The 20578-nt window shown below is 38.1% G+C and overlaps 1 protein-coding gene across 3 annotated transcripts in view; it reads left to right on the top strand.

The window, feature by feature from the left end:
• Positions 1-20578, top strand: part of SAMD12 (sterile alpha motif domain containing 12) — a 285749-nt gene that overhangs the window by 214092 nt on the left and 51079 nt on the right. Inside the window, exon 5 of one of the 3 annotated variants that reach the window (XM_087931650.1) lies at positions 9116-9273. The exons of 1 other annotated variant lie outside the window; for it this stretch is intronic. In XM_087931650.1, coding sequence (XP_087787776.1) covers positions 9116-9168 — 53 coding nt within the window. In that variant the 3' untranslated portion in view covers positions 9169-9273. Of the gene's footprint in view, positions 1-2930; positions 3254-9115; positions 9274-20578 lie in introns of those variants that run through there. One more of the 3 variants, XM_087931651.1, reaches the window with a different exon arrangement.

The raw sequence follows: 20578 nt of genomic DNA, 5'->3' as shown, positions 1-20578 counted from the left end.
CAAGATCGAGAGACATTGCTGCAGAAAATGAACTCCATCTTACTACACAGTCATTGACTTTCTTACCAGATTTTTGTAGTTTTGTACAAACACAAAACATTTCCTGAAAAGCTAAGGGCTGTCCAAGCTTAGACGAGGAATAATTGCTAGAAATATAGAGAATGTACATTTCTATTAGGTGAAAGAGAAGTCTAGCAGTTCAGACATAAACCATTGCTTCCATAATCCCTTTTCCTTGATGCTGTGCGTAAAGGAGGAGAATTGTGAGATCAGGTTGTACTTACCAAGAAGAGATACTTAATGTTCATTACTTAGGCATTACTAATCTAATGTTAAAAATGTACAGAAATGCTGAGCATTTTTGCCATGCAATGTAGTGGAGCCACTACAGGGAAAAGAGGCATTTTTTTTCCTGCAGTCTCCTGGACTATGCTGTGTAGGGAGCAGGGAGGAGAAAAAGCAGAGGTGACATTCAGCAGGTTCTCACCAGTTCTGGAGAATCGGTAGCGGAAATTTTGAGTAGTTCGGAGAACTGGCAAATACCACCCCTGACTGGCCCCGCCCCCATCTATTCTCTGCTTCCCGAGTCCCAGCTGATCATCTGGGTCTTCTTTTGTTGCCCTGCACAGGAGAACAGAGCTGGAAAGCAGATTAGTGGGTGGGGAGGGAATGGGATTCTGTAGTAACCTTCCCCCAGAAGGGGGAGGGAATGGAGATTTTACAGTATGGTTTCCCCTGCCACGCCCACCAAGCCACGCCCACAGAACCGGTAGTAAAAACATTTGAATCCCACCACTGAGAAAAAGGTGCTTTTATTGAGCCTTCCTTTCCTGACCACAAGCTTTGATTACCTGATACAGAGCTTTTGAGATAGATCAAGAGGACTTATTATTATTATTATTATTATTATTATTATTATTATTATTATTATTATTATTATTATTATTATTATTATTGACATACCCTATTAAAAGGTAAAGGTTCCCCTCGTACATATATGCTAGTCGTTTCTGGCTCTAGGGGGCAGTGCTCATCTCTGTTTCAAAGCCAAAGAGCCAGCACTGTCCAAAGATGTCTCCATGGTCATGTGGCCTGCATGACCACAAAGGCGCATGGAACGCTGTAACCTTCTCATCGAGGTGGTCCCTATGTTTTCTACTTGCATTTTTACATGCTTTTGCACTGCTAGGTTGGCAGAAGCTGGGACAAGTAACGGGAGCTCATTCCATTACTCAGTGCTAGGGATTTGAACTGCCCAACTGCCAACCTTTCTGATTGACAAGCTCAGCGTCTTAGCCACTAAGCTACCGTGTCCCTTGACACATCCTATAGCCATGGCCATTTCATGGATGCAGGAGAAGGACCAAATCTGTGAATCAATTAGCAAGCAAGTAGCCACCTCCAAACATCTTGCCAACTCCAACAAGGACGCCCAGTCTCTTTTTGAGAGATTTGTTTTGAAAATCTCCAGCAATGTGTGTTTCTGCAGCAGCCTGAGGACCAGAGACTAAGTCAGAAGTAACCTTCAGGATAGGCAGCAGTTCTTCCTGAATGGGTTGAACATTGAGTAGAGTTGCACAGGTAGTCCTCAACTTAAAACAGTTCTTTTAGTGATCTAAAACAGTTCTTTTAGTGATCAAAGTTACAACAGCACTGAATAAAGTGCACAGCAGCACAAGAGCACTGAATAAAGTGACTTATTACCATTTTTTTACAGTTGCAATCTTTGTAGCATTCCCATGACCCTGTGGCCAAAATTCAGATGCTTTGCTACTGGTTCATATTTATGATGGTTGCTGTGTCCCGGGGGTCATGTGATCACCTTTTGTGATCTTGAAACAAGTAAAGACAATAGGGAAGTCAGATTCACTTAACAACTGGGTTACTAACTTAACTGTGGCAAGAAATTTCACAAAATGGGGCAAAACTCACTTAACAAAAAGTATCGCTTAACCACAGAAATTTTGGGCTTAATTTTGGCTGTAAGTCAAGGACTACTGGTACATATCTTTAGTTCCAGGCCAGCTCATAGTTAGAGGAAATAAGTGCCTGAATTGGACCTAGATAGTTCAGGGTTTGCTGGATATCCTTTTTGAAATCCCCAGGAAGCTTCTGAGCATGCTGAGGGCGTATATAATTCTTGCTGTTTAACTACTGATGATTAAAATCAATGTTCTCTACATTTAAAGGACTTGATTTCTTGATGTCTCCTTTCAGTGCATTCCTAATCTTTTTGCCAAGACAGGAAGATGGCACAACATACATGGCTAAACTAGTCTAGATTACTAGTTGTCGGTTTGTAGATGTGATTCAATTATGTTTGGGAAATCAACTATTGTCCAAACATGTTATAGGTTCCAAGCCAAAATGTTCCATCCCAAAATGGTTAATTTGAGGACATATAACATGCAATGTGGGTGTAGCAAAAGTTTTGTTATCCTAGGTCTGGGATTTAACTTATTGTGTGAACTCAGTTAAAGCATCTTGCTCATAATTTAGATCAGTGTTTTGGTTTGGACTTAAAGCAAGATTGTCCCCACTGTAGAAAACATTGCTAGAGTTACTAGTAGTTACTGGAGTTTTGTCTGCTGACTGTAGGGTTTGAGATGTAGAATGCATGCTGGGATGAGTGATTGGAACTGAGGATCATAAATAAAATTTAGTTATCTATTTTATCACATTTATTGGGGCTTCCCACTGCAAAAGACTTTGTACTTTGAATTAAAACAACCTCCCCATTCCAGAATGTCCCTGTTTAGAAAGTCAGAATATGAGAAATATACTCTTTAATTGACTAGCTGATTGGATACATTCCATGTTTTCTGAAAGATAGCTTATTTTGATGTCCCACAAGTAGGTCACCTTTCATTTTTATATTCATTTATATTAGCAATAAAACTTGCTGATTGTAGGCATGGTTCTCTTTTCAGGGCTGCTGGGGGAAGTATCTCATCAGACGCCGAGATCAATTACTTAATGCCTCAGAATGAACTAATGAAACCCAAGCATTCCTTATTTCACCAAATGCACTGAAACAGCGTAGCCCTCATAAAATTATTTTTATGATATCAGTCCCTGAGGAAATTTATGGTGTTTGAATAATCCTCAAGGTACAAGAATTTAAGGATCGGCTTGCATTTCAATCACTCCTCCCCAGTTTGTCATCCTCCTGAATTTACAACTTGGTCCTTACAAATATTTAAAAAAAAACAAAAAAATATGGATTCCTGGATCAGGGCAACTCTATATTCTTTTACTGACATGGGGCATGACTTTATTCCAATGGTCTTTGATTATGATGGAATGAAAACCAAGGAGCTTCCCGCCACCTTGGCAAAGTTATCTAACTTTACTGTAATATTATTTTTGATATATGCTGTAATAGTACTAGGCCAAAGCTTAGTAGTCAGCTACATGCATTCCATGCAGAAGGTCTCAGAGGTTGCTTCCTGGCAATTCCAATTGAAAAAAAGAAAATATGATCAGTGTCAAAGCCTTGATGGGTGTCATGGCTGAAAAAATTTAATAACCAAGTCACTATCTGACCCTTTATATAAACCAGCTCCTTATCTCTGAGTACCCAACAGGAATAGCGAAAAACGAGCCATAATTATTGCTAGAAGCTCTCTACATAGCAATTGCACTCATATTTTCTGCCTGATGCAATCCTGTCTCTAGGGGGACTTTCAGAAAATTTTGCTTTCTATTAAGAATCCAAACACATTTTCTTGCACGCTCACCTATGTCATGCTATGCCTATGGGATCTCTGGTATAGAATACCTCACTCTTCCTTCAAACTACTTACTGTGGAGCAAGAGGAATCATGACAGTTAATCTTTAGGGAAGGTTATCTACTAATTGAAGAAAACTGATAAGTCTTGGGAGTTCCCTACCATTCAGTTTGAATATCATTGTTAATAAACTTGGAATGTATCAATATGAACTAGGAAATAAGTTATTTCCACCAGCATAATGTGTTTTTTCTTGTAGATCTTATATAGGCAGTCCTTGAGTTATGGCCACAACTGAGCCCAAAATTTATGTTGCTGAGTGAAACAATGGTTATGTGAGTTTTGCCCTCATTTTATGACTTTTCTTGCCACAGCTGTTAAGTGAATCATTACAATTGTTAAGTTAGTAATATGGTTGTTAAGTGAATCTGGATTCCCCACTGGCTTTGCTTGTCATAAGGTCACAAAAGGGGATCACATGACCCAGGGTCTCTGCAACCATATGTCACAAATATGAACCAGTTGCCGAGCATCTGAATTTTGGTCACATGACCATGAGGATGCTGCAACAGTTGTAAGTGTGAAAAATGATCATAAGTCCCTTTTTTCAGTGCCATTGTAATTTTGAACAATCACTAAATGAATTCTAGAAAAAGTACAGAGAAGAGCAACCAGAATGATTAGGGGACTGAGGACTAAAACATATGAAGAACAGTTACAGGAATTGGGCTAGTCTAGTGAAGAGAAGGACCAGGGGAAACATGATAACAGTCTTCCAATATTTGAGAGGCTGCCACAGAGAGGAAGGGGTCAAGCTATTTTCTAAAGCATCAGAAGGCCAGGCAAGGAATAATGGATGGAAATTGAACAAGGAGAGTTTTAACCTGGAAATAAGGAGAAACTTTCTGACAGCGAGAACAATCAACCCATGGAACAGAAGTTGCCCTCGGAAGTTGTGGGAGTGCCATCACTTGAGACCTTCAAGAAGAGATTGGACTACCATTTGTCAGAAATGGTGTAGTGTCTCCTGTTTGGGCAGGGGTTTTGACAGGATGACCTACAAGGCTCTGATTATCTGTCAATCTGTTAATTGTTGTAAATCAAGAACTACCGTGTTTCTCATATAATAAGGCCGGGTCTTATTTTTTTTTGAGCCCCGAAAAAATGGCTAGGCCGTCTTTTCGGGGGTGACTTAATTCCCCCCCCTTGCATCTTCGGGTGGGTGGGCGGCGACGGCTTGGATGTTGACCTCGGCGTTGGTGGGGTACTTCGTATCAGGGTCAAGGCAGGCAGCACCATATCCGGGTGTGAAACAAAAGTATTTCCTAACGGCAAGCCCCCCTCCCCACCATTCCCCCCCATTTCGCATGTTTTAATATAGGCCTTAATTTGGGCGGAGGGGCTTAATTTCATTTCATGCCTATAAAACATGCTGGGACTTCCTATTGGGGGAGGCCGTATTGTTGGAAAAACAGGGTACCTGTATTCTTGATGGCTAGGCTATGGACTCTTTTACTTATCTTGCAAGTCAAAATGTTAATTGCATGATTTTCTTAAAATGTGTTATCATTTATTTGGTTATTGTATTTATAGCTCAATTATTGTGTGAGGACACAAAATAGCCTACATAGAGTTCTTGCCTAAATTTATCCAGACACTGAATCCTAAGTAGTGCTGAGAGAGAATGACTGGCCCCCAAATCACCCAGTAATCTTTGAGGTTTACTGGGTCTTCCTTTCAGCATCCGTAACCCTACATTGCACTAACTAAACGCTTAGAGATATGGTGGGAAGGCAAATCTGATTTTCATTGCTAGCATAACCACAACATCGTAGAGATCTGTGTCTTCAATGGGGAAGGAGGTTTGTGTGCTATTTTAAAGCCATGGGAAATATTCAACATTTCTTCATCAGTCTAGCAAATAACATCAAAATAATTATGTTTACTTGGTTGAACGTTTGTGTTGTGGAGATGGTGACATGAGAGGACAGGCAAGGTCACAGCTTGAGATCGCTTGGTCCTTCTGTAAATTATTTACCCATCACACACATTGTCAGGTTTATTGTCACTGCATCTAATTTAGGATTGAATCTTGGTTTTAAATAATTGACGGCATATCATGCGTAGCTGTCAGAAATAGTTGCAGCTTTTGTGTGACCTTTCTCAGTGTGGATTATTGTAGTTTCAAACCATGTACTCCAAGCTTAGCAAAATCCTTGTATATCCTAGGTTTTATGTGCTCACAATCACAATGGATAATCTTGGTGGGGTTTTTCAATAGCACTATTTTTGGTCAGAGACAAAGCCAAGGAACTTCCAATGGGTGAAGCACAAAGGTGAAGAAAAACAGACTGTGAATTTCAAGAAATTAAGGGCATGGCTGGTATCAGATGCCAACCTTATTACGCATTTTTAAGGTCAGGCTCTCAGCAAAAAGTCTACAGCTGGAAGGAACGTTCTTGCCCTGCTGTTTCTCCTAGATGTAAATGGAACCTGAATGAATGAGTGTCAAGATTCATGAGCATGACTATGGAGATTCTCAGTCATCCAGTCATAGTTATCTCAAAGATGCTTTTTTCAAGAGGCAACCGGACTTCCTTTGTTTTTCCTTGAAGATGTTTTGCTTCTCATCCCAAAAGGTTCTTCTGAGAACTGAAAAAGCAGCTTTGGGAATTCTGAGAATGTACTGTAATTTCCACTGCATTCTTACTCATTTTTCCTTCTTTTCTAGTTGCCAAGAGAAGACTTGGGGAGTTACTAGACAGTGGCTTCACATATATGTGGGGAATAAATGGAGTTCATTGCGGCCCTGCTTTCTGTTTGCACAAAACCATCCCATTACGAGGAAGAACATGGGCCTTGTGCAATGGAAAACTCTTGTCCGTTAAGCTGGCAAATAAAACTACTTTGTCCTGCCAGGTTTTTTAAGAGTTTTGGTTTTTATCTGTTTATCTGACTTATTGGGGCTTGAATGTTCTTTTAATTGCACTGATGTTTATTGTTGTTAAAAAAAAACCCTTGGGGGCTAATTTTGGAGCCAAAACATAATATGGAAATATTTTATGAACAAAAAAATGGATAAAACTAAGTGGGAAATATGGGACTCTGGAGATATAGAAGATCAAATGCTTTATGTAAGCCCTGATGAATACATTTTCCCTTCCTTCTCCAATATCATAGCTCCCAAGTTTAATGCACTGTTTATCTGTCATTATCACTTACATACCAGAAATGAGATCAAAAAGAACTTTAGTGCACTGGCATTCCAATATCAGAATGAACGTTAATGCTAAATATTTTAAAATACTGCAGGAAGCTTTCAGGAGTTCAATGCAGCCTGCACTGGTTTTCTAAGGCATTTCTTCTGCACGAATGACACCTTGGAAACTTTTCTCTGGCCACCATGAATTAATTTTTTAAAACATATTCTGGATGTTGCATATCCTGGGTGGAGCACCATTTACATGGTGATATAAATAATGGATTGCCAATCCTGATAAAATGTCAAGGAATTAATCACAAAATAGGTAGTCTTCCTCTAAGTTTGGTGAAGGCAGATGATGAAAAATTTTTGTCAGGGTCTGAAATTAATGCTTTCATTCTCCAAATATTATATAATCTTGTTTGAAAAAATGCATTAGCTTTGTCATCATCTTTAGAGCTTTGTTTTCACAAAGGGCAGCTTAACTCAGTATTTCATATAGCAGGTGAATGGTCTTAATCTGAATTCTGTGCCTTAGAAGAAGAGAAATAAAAGTACCACTGGTAGTTTGCTTTGACAGTCAATTGGCAATGCAAATTTCAGGTTGTTTGCTCCTCTGCCACAAGAAATGTAGTTTGTACAGCAAAGCATGTTTCTGCAATATATCATTCCAATAATCTCTGTAAATAGGGGTGCATTAGGACCATGGTTGTGAACATTTGTGTGTGGAGGAGAAGGGAGGAAAATAATACATGCACAATTGCATAAACATCATCTTATGTATTTGCATCAGATATCCTGATGTGAAAGCATAATTGTAGGATTCATGTAATTACATCATCATATGAATGTTGTCACTTAGGCGTCATTGCAGTTAAAAATAAATGTGGTTGTATGTGATATGTACAAGATCAGACAATTTCAGTTTACAAATTTCATCAGGCAGATGTAGACTGAACCAGATAGAAGCTGTTCCCATGCCAGTCCTATATTGAATTAAAATGTTGAGCTCTTTCATGCAGAACTCCTGGCTGACAACTCCTGTGGAAATAAGAAACACAGGATAGGATGCAAAGCAAGTGAAACCTTGATTTAATGGACCTTGATTTAACAGACTGGGGAAGCAATTAAGCACATTTGTGTTCAGACATCATTGTAGAAATAATGAGGAAGACCACTGTTTTTAAATCAGTCCATTGACATAATTGATATATGTTGATGTATGTCATTGGTGTTAATGGCAATTATGTAATTATGCAAATGACACTAATTATGTCAGTTTGGATTTAATGAACATTCAGATTTAATGGACATACTTTCTCCCCAAATACTCCAAGTATTTGAGGTTCAGATAAAATCTTCTTCCAGATGTGTGTGTGTGAAATGTGTGGTTAAAGAAGCACAGCAGCATTAGGTGTATGGCTAATATAGGAATAGCTAAGCAGTTTAGAGTTAGCCTATTGGCCCCAATCATTTGGGTCCTCATTTTACCCACCTCGGAAGGATGGTGAGATTTGAACTGTCAAATTGCAGTCAGCCAGCAGTCAACAGAAGTAGCCTGCAGTACTGCACTCTAACTACTGCGACACTGTGGCTCATATGTTGGACATTCTGCTGACATTAGTCTATCATTTCTTTATAAACCTGTCCCAAATATTAATACAATATATGCAATACAATACGATAAAAATACAATATGAGCAAGCTTTTAGTAATTAATGAATGGCTATAGTTTGGTTCAAGTGCATAAATGCTATACAGAAGACCCCAGTTGATCCTTGGTATCCTCAATTAATGGATCAGGAGCAGAGCTATGAAGCTTTGGATAAATGGACTAGTTATACTATTGCCTTTGCTAAGCCATCTCTCTCTCTCTCCCTCCCTCCCTCCCTCCCTCCTCTCTCTCTCTCTCTCTTTCCCCAGACAAAGAGGAAAAGCAAAACCTACCTTCATGTTGGCTTGTTATGTGTATCTAACATTTTGTGTGCTGTCAATTAGCATAATGAAACCATCTACTACAGATTGTTCAATAAGCTTTGACTTAGTGTAAAGTGAGATGCCAGCCATTGTAAAGCTTGCTTTCAATAATCAATGCATCTCTACTGATTGAGTCAATTACTTTGCACACAGTTATTTTTTTCAGCGCTCTCGTCTGACAAAGTTTTATTTATTCAAATAAAGGTTTGCAACAGGATCAGGGCACTGCATGGTCAGCTTTCAAGAATGCTTCCTGAGTCCTTGGTTGTGAATACATTCATCAGATCTGAAGAACACTAGCTTAGTGATCAGATGCTTTCCCCTGTCAGTCTCTGCCACTCTTATTTCTACATCCAGATAAGGTAGAGTTCCTTGTGCTCTGCCCCCAGTCAGAGTAAATTGCTCTAGCTAATAGGAAAAGAATAATATATTTACTGGAATACAGAAGTTGGGTAAAGCTTTGTAGGTGCAGGACTTTGCTATCTTCATGCATATCTCATATTTAGCTTTCCAATGCAAAGAGTCTATATTCAAACTGCTAGGGGTGAGGTGACAGCATTCCAATATCTCAGGGTCTGCCACAAAGAAGACAGAGTCAACCTATTCTCTGTATCTGAAGGCAGGACAAGAAGCAATGGATGAAAATTAATCAAGGAGAGAATCAATCTAGAACTAAGGAGAAATCTCCTGACAGTCCGATCAGTGGGATTACTTGCTTCCAGAAGTTGTTAGTGCTCCAACACGGGAGGTTTTTAAGAAGAGATTGACAACCATTTGTCTGAAATAGTATAGGGTTTCCTGCTTGAACAAGGGGTTGGACTAGAAGACCTCCAAGGTCCCTTCCAACTCTGCTTTTCTGTTATTCTGCTCTGTTCTCCAAGAGTATTGATTATATGGCATCAAGTTGTTTTCGATTCCTAAGCAACCACATAGATAGTAATTTACATTTTCTATGCAGGTGATTAAAGTATAGGAGTGGTTTACTCTTGCCTTTCCCATTGTCACTACAGTCGTCATCTGCTTCTGGCAGCTTCCTATATCACTGCTGGCAGCAGGGATAACCGTCACACCTTGGATGACCAAGCAATAGGATTGCCAGGATGCTGAGAATATATTTGACATACAATCCCAATGTTCTTTGTTTTTTACTCCCAGGAATGCCCCTTCCACCACAGGGAAGTAGGACTTTGGCATGCAAAGAATATACAATCTGATATATTCATTGAAACTAATAAGCCTATTTTATAAAAGAAAAATCAATGCAATACTAATATGGTTTAAAAGCGTCCAAATTTTTTCAGTATGCAAATGCTTATTTTTAGTCTTCTAAGGGTAAAATGGAAGGCATGGTTGAGAATATATTTGTAATCTGCCCAGAGTCACTAAGAGTGAGTTGGGTAGCCATATAAATGGTCTTAAGTAAATAAATAAATATTATTTTGAAACTTTTTAAATGTTTTGATCTATATGGAGACAAAACATGCTGTATTGTTCCGAGCCTAAAACAAACCCGGCTGTTTTCAGTTGCCTGATTTGGATGGTTCTGACTTTTCAAGCATTAGAACTAGGCTAATTTTGATTGTTTTACTTTTCTGGGGGGGTTTCAGCCAAGAAATACAGCAGTAAAACCAATTGTTAAGATATTTAAACATAATAGCTAGAGCAGTGGGGTTGTGCAGTGAGCCATAACAAAAGCAGTTGTAGTTGATCGTTTGCAGAGTGCTGGCGTGAAGCAATCTGTGCTGTGATTGGTTGCTGTAGGTATGGAGGGTGAGTTTCCCTTTTCCCCACCTTTTTCTTCTGTGTGCCCTCGATGCTCTGTGATTTACCTCATGATGCTCCTATTTGCTTGACTATATAGTCTGCTATATATAGAGATGTAATATATATATATATATATATATATATATATATATATATATATATATATATATATATATATATATATACATAAAATACTATATATATTTTATATATTTTTATATATTTTATATATATATATTATATTTTATAACTTTATATTTATATAAAACTAGAAGTTTGTGTCAGCGTCTCTGACTTCATTTGGACACCTGCTGTGGAATTCCCTGACACCAGTTAATGCTGCTGTAAAGACACCTAATATTTGATTGGTTTCTATAAGAGTTTGTGTAGCAATAAAAAAAGGTTGACTGGGGTAAAAAAGAGTTTGTGCATGTCTACATTCTGTGCAAGTTCTAGTGTTGCATTGATGTTGAGTTTCCGAAAGCATTAGAAAAGCAAAGAATGTATCTTGGTGTGGCCATTTTTGTTGAGTTCTAGCATGCATGCACACAATGTAGGTCTGCTCTTATGCCTCATTGTTGTTTTAATGTCATTTGTGGCATTACAAAGCATTTGTAGCACTTCTTTGCAGCCAAGGGATTCCTCTATGAACAAATAAGTACATCATGAAAAAAACAGTTGCTCTCAAATGTGGCAAGTAGTTGCAGGAGGGGAAAAGCAAGGGAAAAAAAGTATGTCAGCTGTATTGCTTGATCTTGCTAAATAAGTGGTTTGTCAATGCCTACAGAAAAATTGGCCAAGGAGAATTTTTTTCCCCTTCAAATACAAAGATTAAAAGAAAAATGAAAAAGGACAAGTTGTAATTGAAAGGAATGTTAAAAGATTAGCAGCTGTCTTTGTCAGGTTGTTTGAGTAATCCAGGGAGTTTATTTCAATTGAAAAGATTTCTGTTATCTCAGTTTGGAGGAAGAGTGGCTTTGTTGTTAACAAAGGCTGGTCTACACAGATTTTTTTTTTAAAATGGGTGTGATAACAGAGCATTGTTTTCTCCGGGGTATTATTTAAATCTTTGAAAAACTGAAACATTTAAGTAAATCTATGTGCAACATCCAGAAAATTGGTTAATACCACTTAGGATTCCTATCTTCTGTTATGGCCTTGTGGCAGGGGACAAGGGTACAGGTGTTGGTTTTATATTTGTCTTATATTTCTTGAGGCTATTTCAAATGTTGCTTCTCTGGAACAAAGCCAATTTAAAACATTCCACTGGGATTTGTTTCGAAAGCAGGTGTTTATCCTGACTTGAAACAAACCTCTGTTTTTTTCTGTTTGAAGCATCTCCCAGGTTATTCATCTCTGGAATAGAGCTAGATATAGTCCTTCCTAAAAATGGTTATGTCACATCAAGTTGGTACTGACTCTTATAGGCTACACAGAGCTTTCAAGAAAGCTAGGTCTTTGCATAATGTGTCTAAAATATGATACTCTGAGCCTGGTCATTTGTATCTCAAAGGAGAACTCTGAATTGTCTATGATGCATTTATGTTTTCTAAGCTATACATGTATTCTCGGGTATTTTCTTCAACACCAATGTTTAAAACCCTAAATACTCTTTCAATCTGGCTTCTTCAAAGTTCAACTTTCCATTCTACAATATGCTACAAGAAATACCATAGCTTGCACTATTCTGATCTTTGTAGATAAAAAAGCTGATGTTATGAAAAAAAAAATACTTTCCAAAGCAACATTTTATTGCTTCAAATACTACCCTACCATATATTTAAAAAGTTCATCCACTAAAATCAGACTTAATCCTGAAAAACTTCAAGCCAACTCTAAGTAATACCAAATTGGGATCCAATCTCATTTCTTTTAATTTTGGGGAAACAATTGCATTAAATGAAATCAAAGCTGCCTTCATAACACTTCCTATAATTATAATTCTGACTCTAAGGTATTAGGGTTTTTTTCTGATCCTAATTAATCACCTTATTTCTGAGTTAAAATAATTAAAATTAAATCCCCTCACTTTCTTATAATCTCTCCCATGCTAAGCTCTATACTGCTAACATTTCATGCTTTGGACTGAAGTATAGGTTCCTCAGAGTTATTTTTATGTCTTCTGGAAAATTCTAAACTCAGAGATGAACTTTCTTTTTTCTCAAGAGACTAAGCTATTAAGCAGTTACTTAATCACATCAGATATATATATTTAGTCCTATGATCATAGGAAACAAAATGTTAGCTGTCTTTGGTACTGAATGTCAAAGATATTATTTACCCTTGAAATGGGGGTAAAACCTGAAATGATGCATTGAATTAAAAATTAAATGGCACGTGCTAGCAAAAAAGTCATACACAGAGATGTTTAAGAAATTAAATTCAGGGATTGCCTGCTTGGTAATAACTTTTTAACTGTTAATCAAACTGAGTAGATCAAATAAGTCTACTTTATATTCAGCTGAACTGCCAGCATTTCCTTTGAAATTCTTGCACCATTCGGATTTCATCATTAAGTTAGTTCTTTTATCAGGCTGGTGCTTATTCCTAGTTGATGCAAATTCACAAAAAAATCCTGCATGAGACAATGATGACATTGTGTCTTATTAAATAAAAAGAGAGAAATGATGGCATGAGATCAGAGAGAGAGAGAGAAGTAGTTTAGAACCTTTACTAGTTTTCTTACTTGACCAAAGATAAAAAGAAGATGTTAGATTAAGAGTCTGCTTTGCTGTGAAGTAATGATGGTAAACAATGAAAGTCAAAACAAAACAAGACAAGACAAAAACTAGAATGATTGAAATCTTACTGTTGTTTGGACCAAAAGTCAATGAAGATTCTCAGTCATCCAGGTAGTGTTGTCTAGAAGTTAAATCATCGCAGTTGAACTTCTTTTCTTGTTGGATCAAAACATTTCACTCCTTACCCAAACATTTCACTCCTTACTTCAGTCTGAGCAACTGGTTAGGAAAACCCCATCTATGACCCTGTATATGAAATGAAATCTGCTTAGAGGACATATATGCCCCCTCCACACCAACTTGCTTAGATTAAAGAAGCTATTTGGATGAGCAGCAAAACATTTTCAAGCCAACAAGAAAAGAAATCCAGTTGCCATGATTCAACTTCCAGACATTTGAACCAGAAGTCCAAATATATTTTACTGTTGAAGATGGTAGAACAATAGTAAAAAGGACCTGGAACTGTTGAGAGGATTGTTTGATTACAGACCAGCTGATTTCAGTCTGAATTAATTGGACTTGACATGCTTTGGAAATCTGCCCATATTTTTTCAAAAAGTGTTAACCCAATCATTAGATAAGTAATTTATGTAAGATAATTGCCTCAGAAGCCAACAATACAGAATAGACATGATAGCCTTCTGCAATTTTCATATACTCTCTAATTATTGCGCTCTGTTGGAAGACAACACCATTACTGTCACTCTTTCCCTTACTCCCCATGCCCAAACTCCTCCAGACTACAATCTCAGGTATGATAGTGATTTCCATTCCTTCTGAAGGTTTGAAAACAAATTCAACCCGCAGTTCAGTCACTTTCTGTATATGAACAGAAAGTCATCCATCTAGTTGCTTATCTCAGGTAGCAAAATGGGTGTGTCAGTCCACAGTTAACATCATCTGTACTTGCCATGTAGGAGGTAATATTTTTGGGATATGTGAGCAGAATCCTCTGTAAAATGTAAGGGAAATCATCTGAACTTTAGTAATTTACTAATGTAGCATGTGAACCTGGGATGGATGGATGGATGGATAGATAGATAGATAGATAGATAGATAGATAGATAGATAGATAGATAGATAGATAGATAGATAGATGGTGTTATATAAACATATGAAGGGATATGTTTCCTATTGCCCTACATCATACAACAGGTTAAAGTTTCCATTCTATGAATATTTGTATTACTCATTTACTCAATATGTTCTGTGCATTATAAAGGACTGGTTAAACAGAAAATGCAAGGATCCCTGGAGTCATTCCAGGTTAAGATTTTTTCCAGGAAAATAATGGGTGAACAGAACCAGAATGTTCTTATTAATTGTTTTTGAATGCTGCAGTTGACATTTTATGCTTTAGATAGTGCTAGGATAATTGAAACAGCTGGGGGAGAAGGAATGTTGTAGAAGTGAAGGTGATCTGCAAGGCTCCAGAGATAGATGTGAATATAAATGCATATGTTTTTTTTAAAAAAAGAAGAAAGCCAAATAAATTCATGAAAAATTGCTTATTTGTTGAAATCCATTGGGATGGAACTCCTTTCCTCAAGCTTAGATTCCTGCATTTTATGGGGTGTTAAAATCTTTTTAGAAAAACCCTTTATCTACAGCTTATTCGATGTTTCAAAGTACAGAGATGAGGACAATTTGCATAATAAAATCACAAAAATGGAATGCATGCAACATTTGATATTTAAAATAGTCACATCTAAAGCTTTGAATCCAGGTATGAAAGGTTAATAAAAAAATCATCCACAGAGCATATAAATTATGCCAAAATTTAAAATGAAAAACAAAATTATGTTCAATTCATGTTGCTGACTTAACATACAACTATATGTCATCTTGTTAAACCTCCATATTTTAACAGACCCCAGGAAAAGATTGAAAGAAAACTCATTGTAATTTGAACTATCACTTTTTTTTCCCCCTGAATGGGAACAAAAAGTAAGGCGATGTTTGTTGTCCTTGGCAACTTGAAGTTGTGAGGACTTCTACTCAAAGAATTCCCCAGATGGCTGGAGAATGCTGGAGGTGAAATCCACACATTCTTCAAGTTGCCAAGGTTGACAAACAGAAGGAACCGTGAGAAAGAATCATTGGGCATGTACAGATTGTCTTTCCTACCACTGTGTAGCTGCAGTCAAGTTTTCTGTAGCCTGCATTGAATGCATGGGAGAAACCTCTAGGCTGGAGGACATTCCATCGCAGAAAAAAAAAAGCATTGAAGGATGAGGTTGAATGGGATGTTCAGTGAAGTACAGTAGTCAGTCAAGATTCCATGAACCAATGAATGCATCAATATGATTTATATCTATTATTTATTGTGCAATATGAAAAAGAGGAATACCTTACAAAAAGAAAACAAGCTCAAATTATATTGATGACAGTGTTTTCACCTTAATAAATATATAGTCCTAGATTATATTCCAAAAAGGAGAGGCATTTTTCTTCCTTTTCAACTGGGGTTTGTTTGTAACAAAAGTTTAATATGGATTTCCTTGAAAGCAATATTTGACACATCTGTCAATTTTTCATGTTGAAGCCCTAGGTCATTTCCCAATGAGCATTTTATATAATCTAGAATCATCTCACCACGACTGTGCCAAAATAACTGCAATGAAGGCAGACTGTATATATAATTTTAGCTGTGACTGGGTGATGCAGTGCAGATGCTTTAAGTTACATGTGGGGAATTGGTCAAAGGTTGGGGCACTAAGGTTTTAGCTGTTTCCTTTATTGTAATCCTATTTACTCTTGAGCCAGATCGGTATGTTTTAATGAATGATGCTCTCATCGCCCAAATGAGATAGGAACTACATTAATTCAGTGACAGAAAAAATGTAACACTTCAATGACGAAGAGACAAATAGCAACTTGACTTCTCTCTCTAATACAAGCTGTGTTCCATACAAAAATCCAGAGAATCTTATTCTTCAAAGGCTATACATTCTTCAAATTTAATGCTACAATAACATTAAGAAATTTTAGTCAACAAATATAATGGGTTAGAATCAGCTATTACATTTAATCCTTTGCAATATTTTCGGAATAGCATTAAAACTTCCTTGCTAGTATGAAAAAGCTGCTATACTTTGCTAGCCCACACCAAGCAGATCTTTGGTATATGCATGTCTCAATAGGGATCTGATAAATTTGTGCATAAGCACATATATGTGCTGGTGTGCAGATCCTGATTTAGTGTATGTATATTGGATCCACAAAATGGCCACCTGGGTCTTAAATGCAGCTAGTCTTCAAATCATCCGGCCTCAAAACCTTTGAAAATATTACAATTGATCCCCAGAACTGCAAACTGGGTCCAGACACATAGGAGCTATTATTTCAGAGTAACAGTTTTCTGATGCAATGAATTTTTCTTTTCTTTACTTTCAGTCAATAAATCCAAGTACTATTACCAGCATCTTCTTCAAAGAGGCATTCCTTCCTATCAAAGAACAAGGGATGGCTCTTTCAACTCATTGTTTGCCACCTGCCATTTTATAGCAGAATTACAGAGTTGGACGGGACCTTGGAAGACTTCTAGTCCAATCCAGTGGTGGGATTCAAAAAAATTTACTACCGATTCTGTGGGCGTGGCTTGGTGGGCGTGGCAGGGGAAGGTTACTGCAAAATCCCCTCCCCTCCCCACCCCACTAACCTACTTTTCAGCTCCATTCTCCTTTGCAGGGCAACAAAAGAAGACCAGCCAATCAGCTGGGACTCAGGAGGTAGAGAATAGATGGGGCGGGGCCAGTCAGAGGTGATATTGGCTGGTTATCTGAACTACTCAAAATTTCCGCTACCGGTTCTCTAGAACTGGTCAGAACCTGCTGAATACGACCTCTGATCCAATCCCCTGCTCAAGCAGGAGATCCTATACCATCTCAGACAAATGGTTGTCCAATCTCTTCTTAAAAACCTCCAACGTTGGAGCACACACAACTTCTGGAGGCAACTTGTTCCACTGATTGTTCTTAACAGTGAGGAAATTTCTCTTTAGTTCTAGGTTGGCTCTCCCCTTGATTAGTTTCCATCCAGTGCTTCTTGTTCTGCCTTCAGGTATCCATAACGACAATAATATTGAGAAGAAGCAGTTATGTTATTTTCAATTTAATTAAACACCAATGGATTAAAATTTGTAGACCTCTGCAAAAGGTAGGCCTCTGCCTTCTAGCTATAAATCTCCAGAAGTGAGCTTCAGCTTGTTAAAGTGAAGAGCATTAATAGTATCTTGTCTGGCATATATGCCATGTTCTTAGTGATGAACTTCTGAGGATGAACTGTCTCTATCAAGAACTGATGTGTGCAAAAATACTGAGGAACAGGAAAGCTTGCTAAAGAACAGATTGTAGCTCAGACATTAATATTCGGAAGGTGGTGACAGGAACTCATCCACCCTTCAATAGCTCTTTTAGGCAGATGACTGGAAATATTTGCATCAGGGAGCCAGTTTGGTAAACTGGTTAAAGGCACCAGGGTAGACTAAGTTTCAATCTTTTCTTAAGCCAGTTGAATTACTTTGGACCAGTCATTCTTTATCGATTCTAGGAAGAAGGAAATGACAAGACACTTCTGAACGTATTTCCAAGAAGTTTGCAGAGACTTGCTTAGGTTGTTGCCAGGAATCATAAGTGATTTGAAGGCACAGATTATTATTAATTAGATTTAAAAAAAAACATTGCAGGAACTAGCGTTATAAAAAGTGTTACATCTCTAAACCTTATGCCAGTCTTTCCATAGTGTATTTCATTTATGCTGGATTTTGAGTCCTGTAATCACCAAGTTAGGATTAAAATTGCCTGTGCAGGTTGATTTTTAAGGATTAGAAACTCAACATATTTAGGAATGGGGAGGGTAACTTTAGACAGAATATGTTCATTGATAAACATCATTCTGTACTATATTTGATAAGATTCCTGGAAGAATGCTTTGTCTACATCAGCACATTTGCAGCTGTATGCACCACCAACTTCTCTGTAATAGATTTCTTGCTGTAATCAATGTAGCAGAATGTAAGAAACTGGACATGGTAGTTCATAATCACACGGCACAAGAAGGCAACACAAAAACAGACAGGAACTAATCTGAGTGGGCCTTCCAGTATTCAGGAATATGGCAACCCACTAAAAGAGCTGGATCCCGATGTTCAACCTATCATATGGGTTTACTGCTCCAAGTTGTCCTGCATAATTGCCTGTTGATTTTTCTTCATGTGTGGAAGGTGGACAAAGAGATGAAGCAGCACCTTTCCTTCACTGTGGAAAGGAAAAGGCCACTGAATGGATAGAAAAATGTCTGTAAAAGTTTGTTGGACACCTTCCTTCTTTATAATGCAAGTTGATTATTTTTTTCTTTACAGGTGTAAATGTCTCTTCCTTAAGCCCTTCAGCACATTTTCTGTGCTTCTTTATTCCCTAACCTATGGTTGAGTGAGTGGTGCCAGTATAGCATGGAATAGTTTCTTCTTACGATTGATCCACAGACATGAGTTAGAAGCATCATTTCAATTTTGACAATTGTGCCATTAAAAATGGAGTTAAAACTGCAACGTGCCTCCTCTATCTATCTGCACACATTAAGTGTGTCAATGTTTTAAATCCCATAGAGACATCTCTCCTTCCCCCATTAAGTTACTGTCATCTGAGTATTTACCGTTTCCCATACGTTTATGCCATAATGGATTAATTCTCCAGCTTGGGTTTTTGAGAAAGGTTTAGGAGTCTCCCCACCCTACTAGAGGCATGCAACTAATTTTATATTATTATTGTTTTGCCTCTTTAATAATAATAAAAATCATTCAGCTAGGCATTTGGCAAGCCCAAAGGCATTTTTTTCTGTGTCTCGATGATGTGGAGGGGTCTGTTCTGCAGGTTGAAGCTACCACATCTCAAACTGAATCAGCATGGAGAAGAATTGATTCTGCCAGTTAAATTGCTAGCTTCCCTCATCCCTATCCAGCTTGACAGATGTCCCACTTCAATTAACAGCCAGATGCAGCTAAATTCCGGTATTCCCGAGATGTTCTGATGCTAAATAACCAGCAGTTTGTTTTTACAAATGAAAATATGGCTGTTATTTTCCTTTTTTGGGAGCCATTAGATCCTGGTTAGTATGTGTCAGGCTAGCCACTTACAAACTTGAGCATTTAGATATTTCTAAAATTCTTCTACTCCTCTCCTTTTGCTTCAGTTGTCTAAATCTGTTTTGCTTCGTGGCCCATTTGAATTGATGCTCTGAGTTATAGTGCCTAGTGCCAAAAGCATGAGACCTATAAATACATGCTATTGCACTTATTCCATATTAGAAAGAGTGATTCTTGGCCTGTGCTGAAAGCAAGCCGCCAAGAATGATACAACTTCTATATTGTATACTAAACTTAGTGATGGATGTATTGAGCTGGTCATCTGTCCCTATCTGTTTCTCCCTGTTTTCATTAATGTGAATGTCCCATGTAGCCTCTGCATTCTTCCTAAAATGGAATCTGACAGTACCATTTACTTTCCAAGTCCTGCTGATGCAGTCAGATATGAAAAATCATCAATCACTCCGGAGAACATTCACCAGAGCACTTGCTACAACAAACAAGGGCAGGCAGTGAGACTAGTGGAAATCCACTCATCAGGTAACCCTTGACTTATAACCACAATTTTACAACCTCCAGTTTCTGTTGCTCAATGAGTTGTTAAGTGAATTTTGCCCTATTTTTACGACCTTTCTTGCCACAGTTATTAAATGAATTGCTCTAGTTGTTAAATTAGTCACACAATTGTTAAGTGAATCTGGCTTCCCCATTGAGTTTGTGTTGTGCCCCTGGTAGAGACTGACTCTGAGGGAGAGGAGGAACAGCCCACAGGGAATGGAAGTATGGCTCCGGAGGTTGTGGAGGAGGCTGGGGAAGTGTAGAGGCTGGCTGAGCAGTCAGAGGAGGACCCAGGGCCATCTCCACTCCATCCTAGGGCATGCAGGGAGGAGGGGATAAGGGAAAGACTTGGTCTACTCAGGAGGAGAGGGCCTTGATCCTCTTCATGAGCTGCAGCTGTGACAACTGGATAAGAGGACGGACAAGCATACTGGTGAGTGCTGGAAACAAAGCGTGGAAATATGTCTAGTTTATGGTTCCTCTCTGAGTTCGGTGTCCTTCCCAATGTGTGCTCTGTTA

This window comes from Pseudonaja textilis, chromosome 3 (genome assembly GCF_049901715.1).
Source record: "Pseudonaja textilis isolate UNSWEBS1 chromosome 3, rPseTex1.2, whole genome shotgun sequence".
Classification (NCBI taxonomy): Eukaryota; Metazoa; Chordata; class Lepidosauria; order Squamata; family Elapidae; genus Pseudonaja; species Pseudonaja textilis.
The sequence above is the reverse complement of the archived record's forward strand: the minus strand, read 5'-3'. Positions and strand labels throughout refer to the sequence as shown.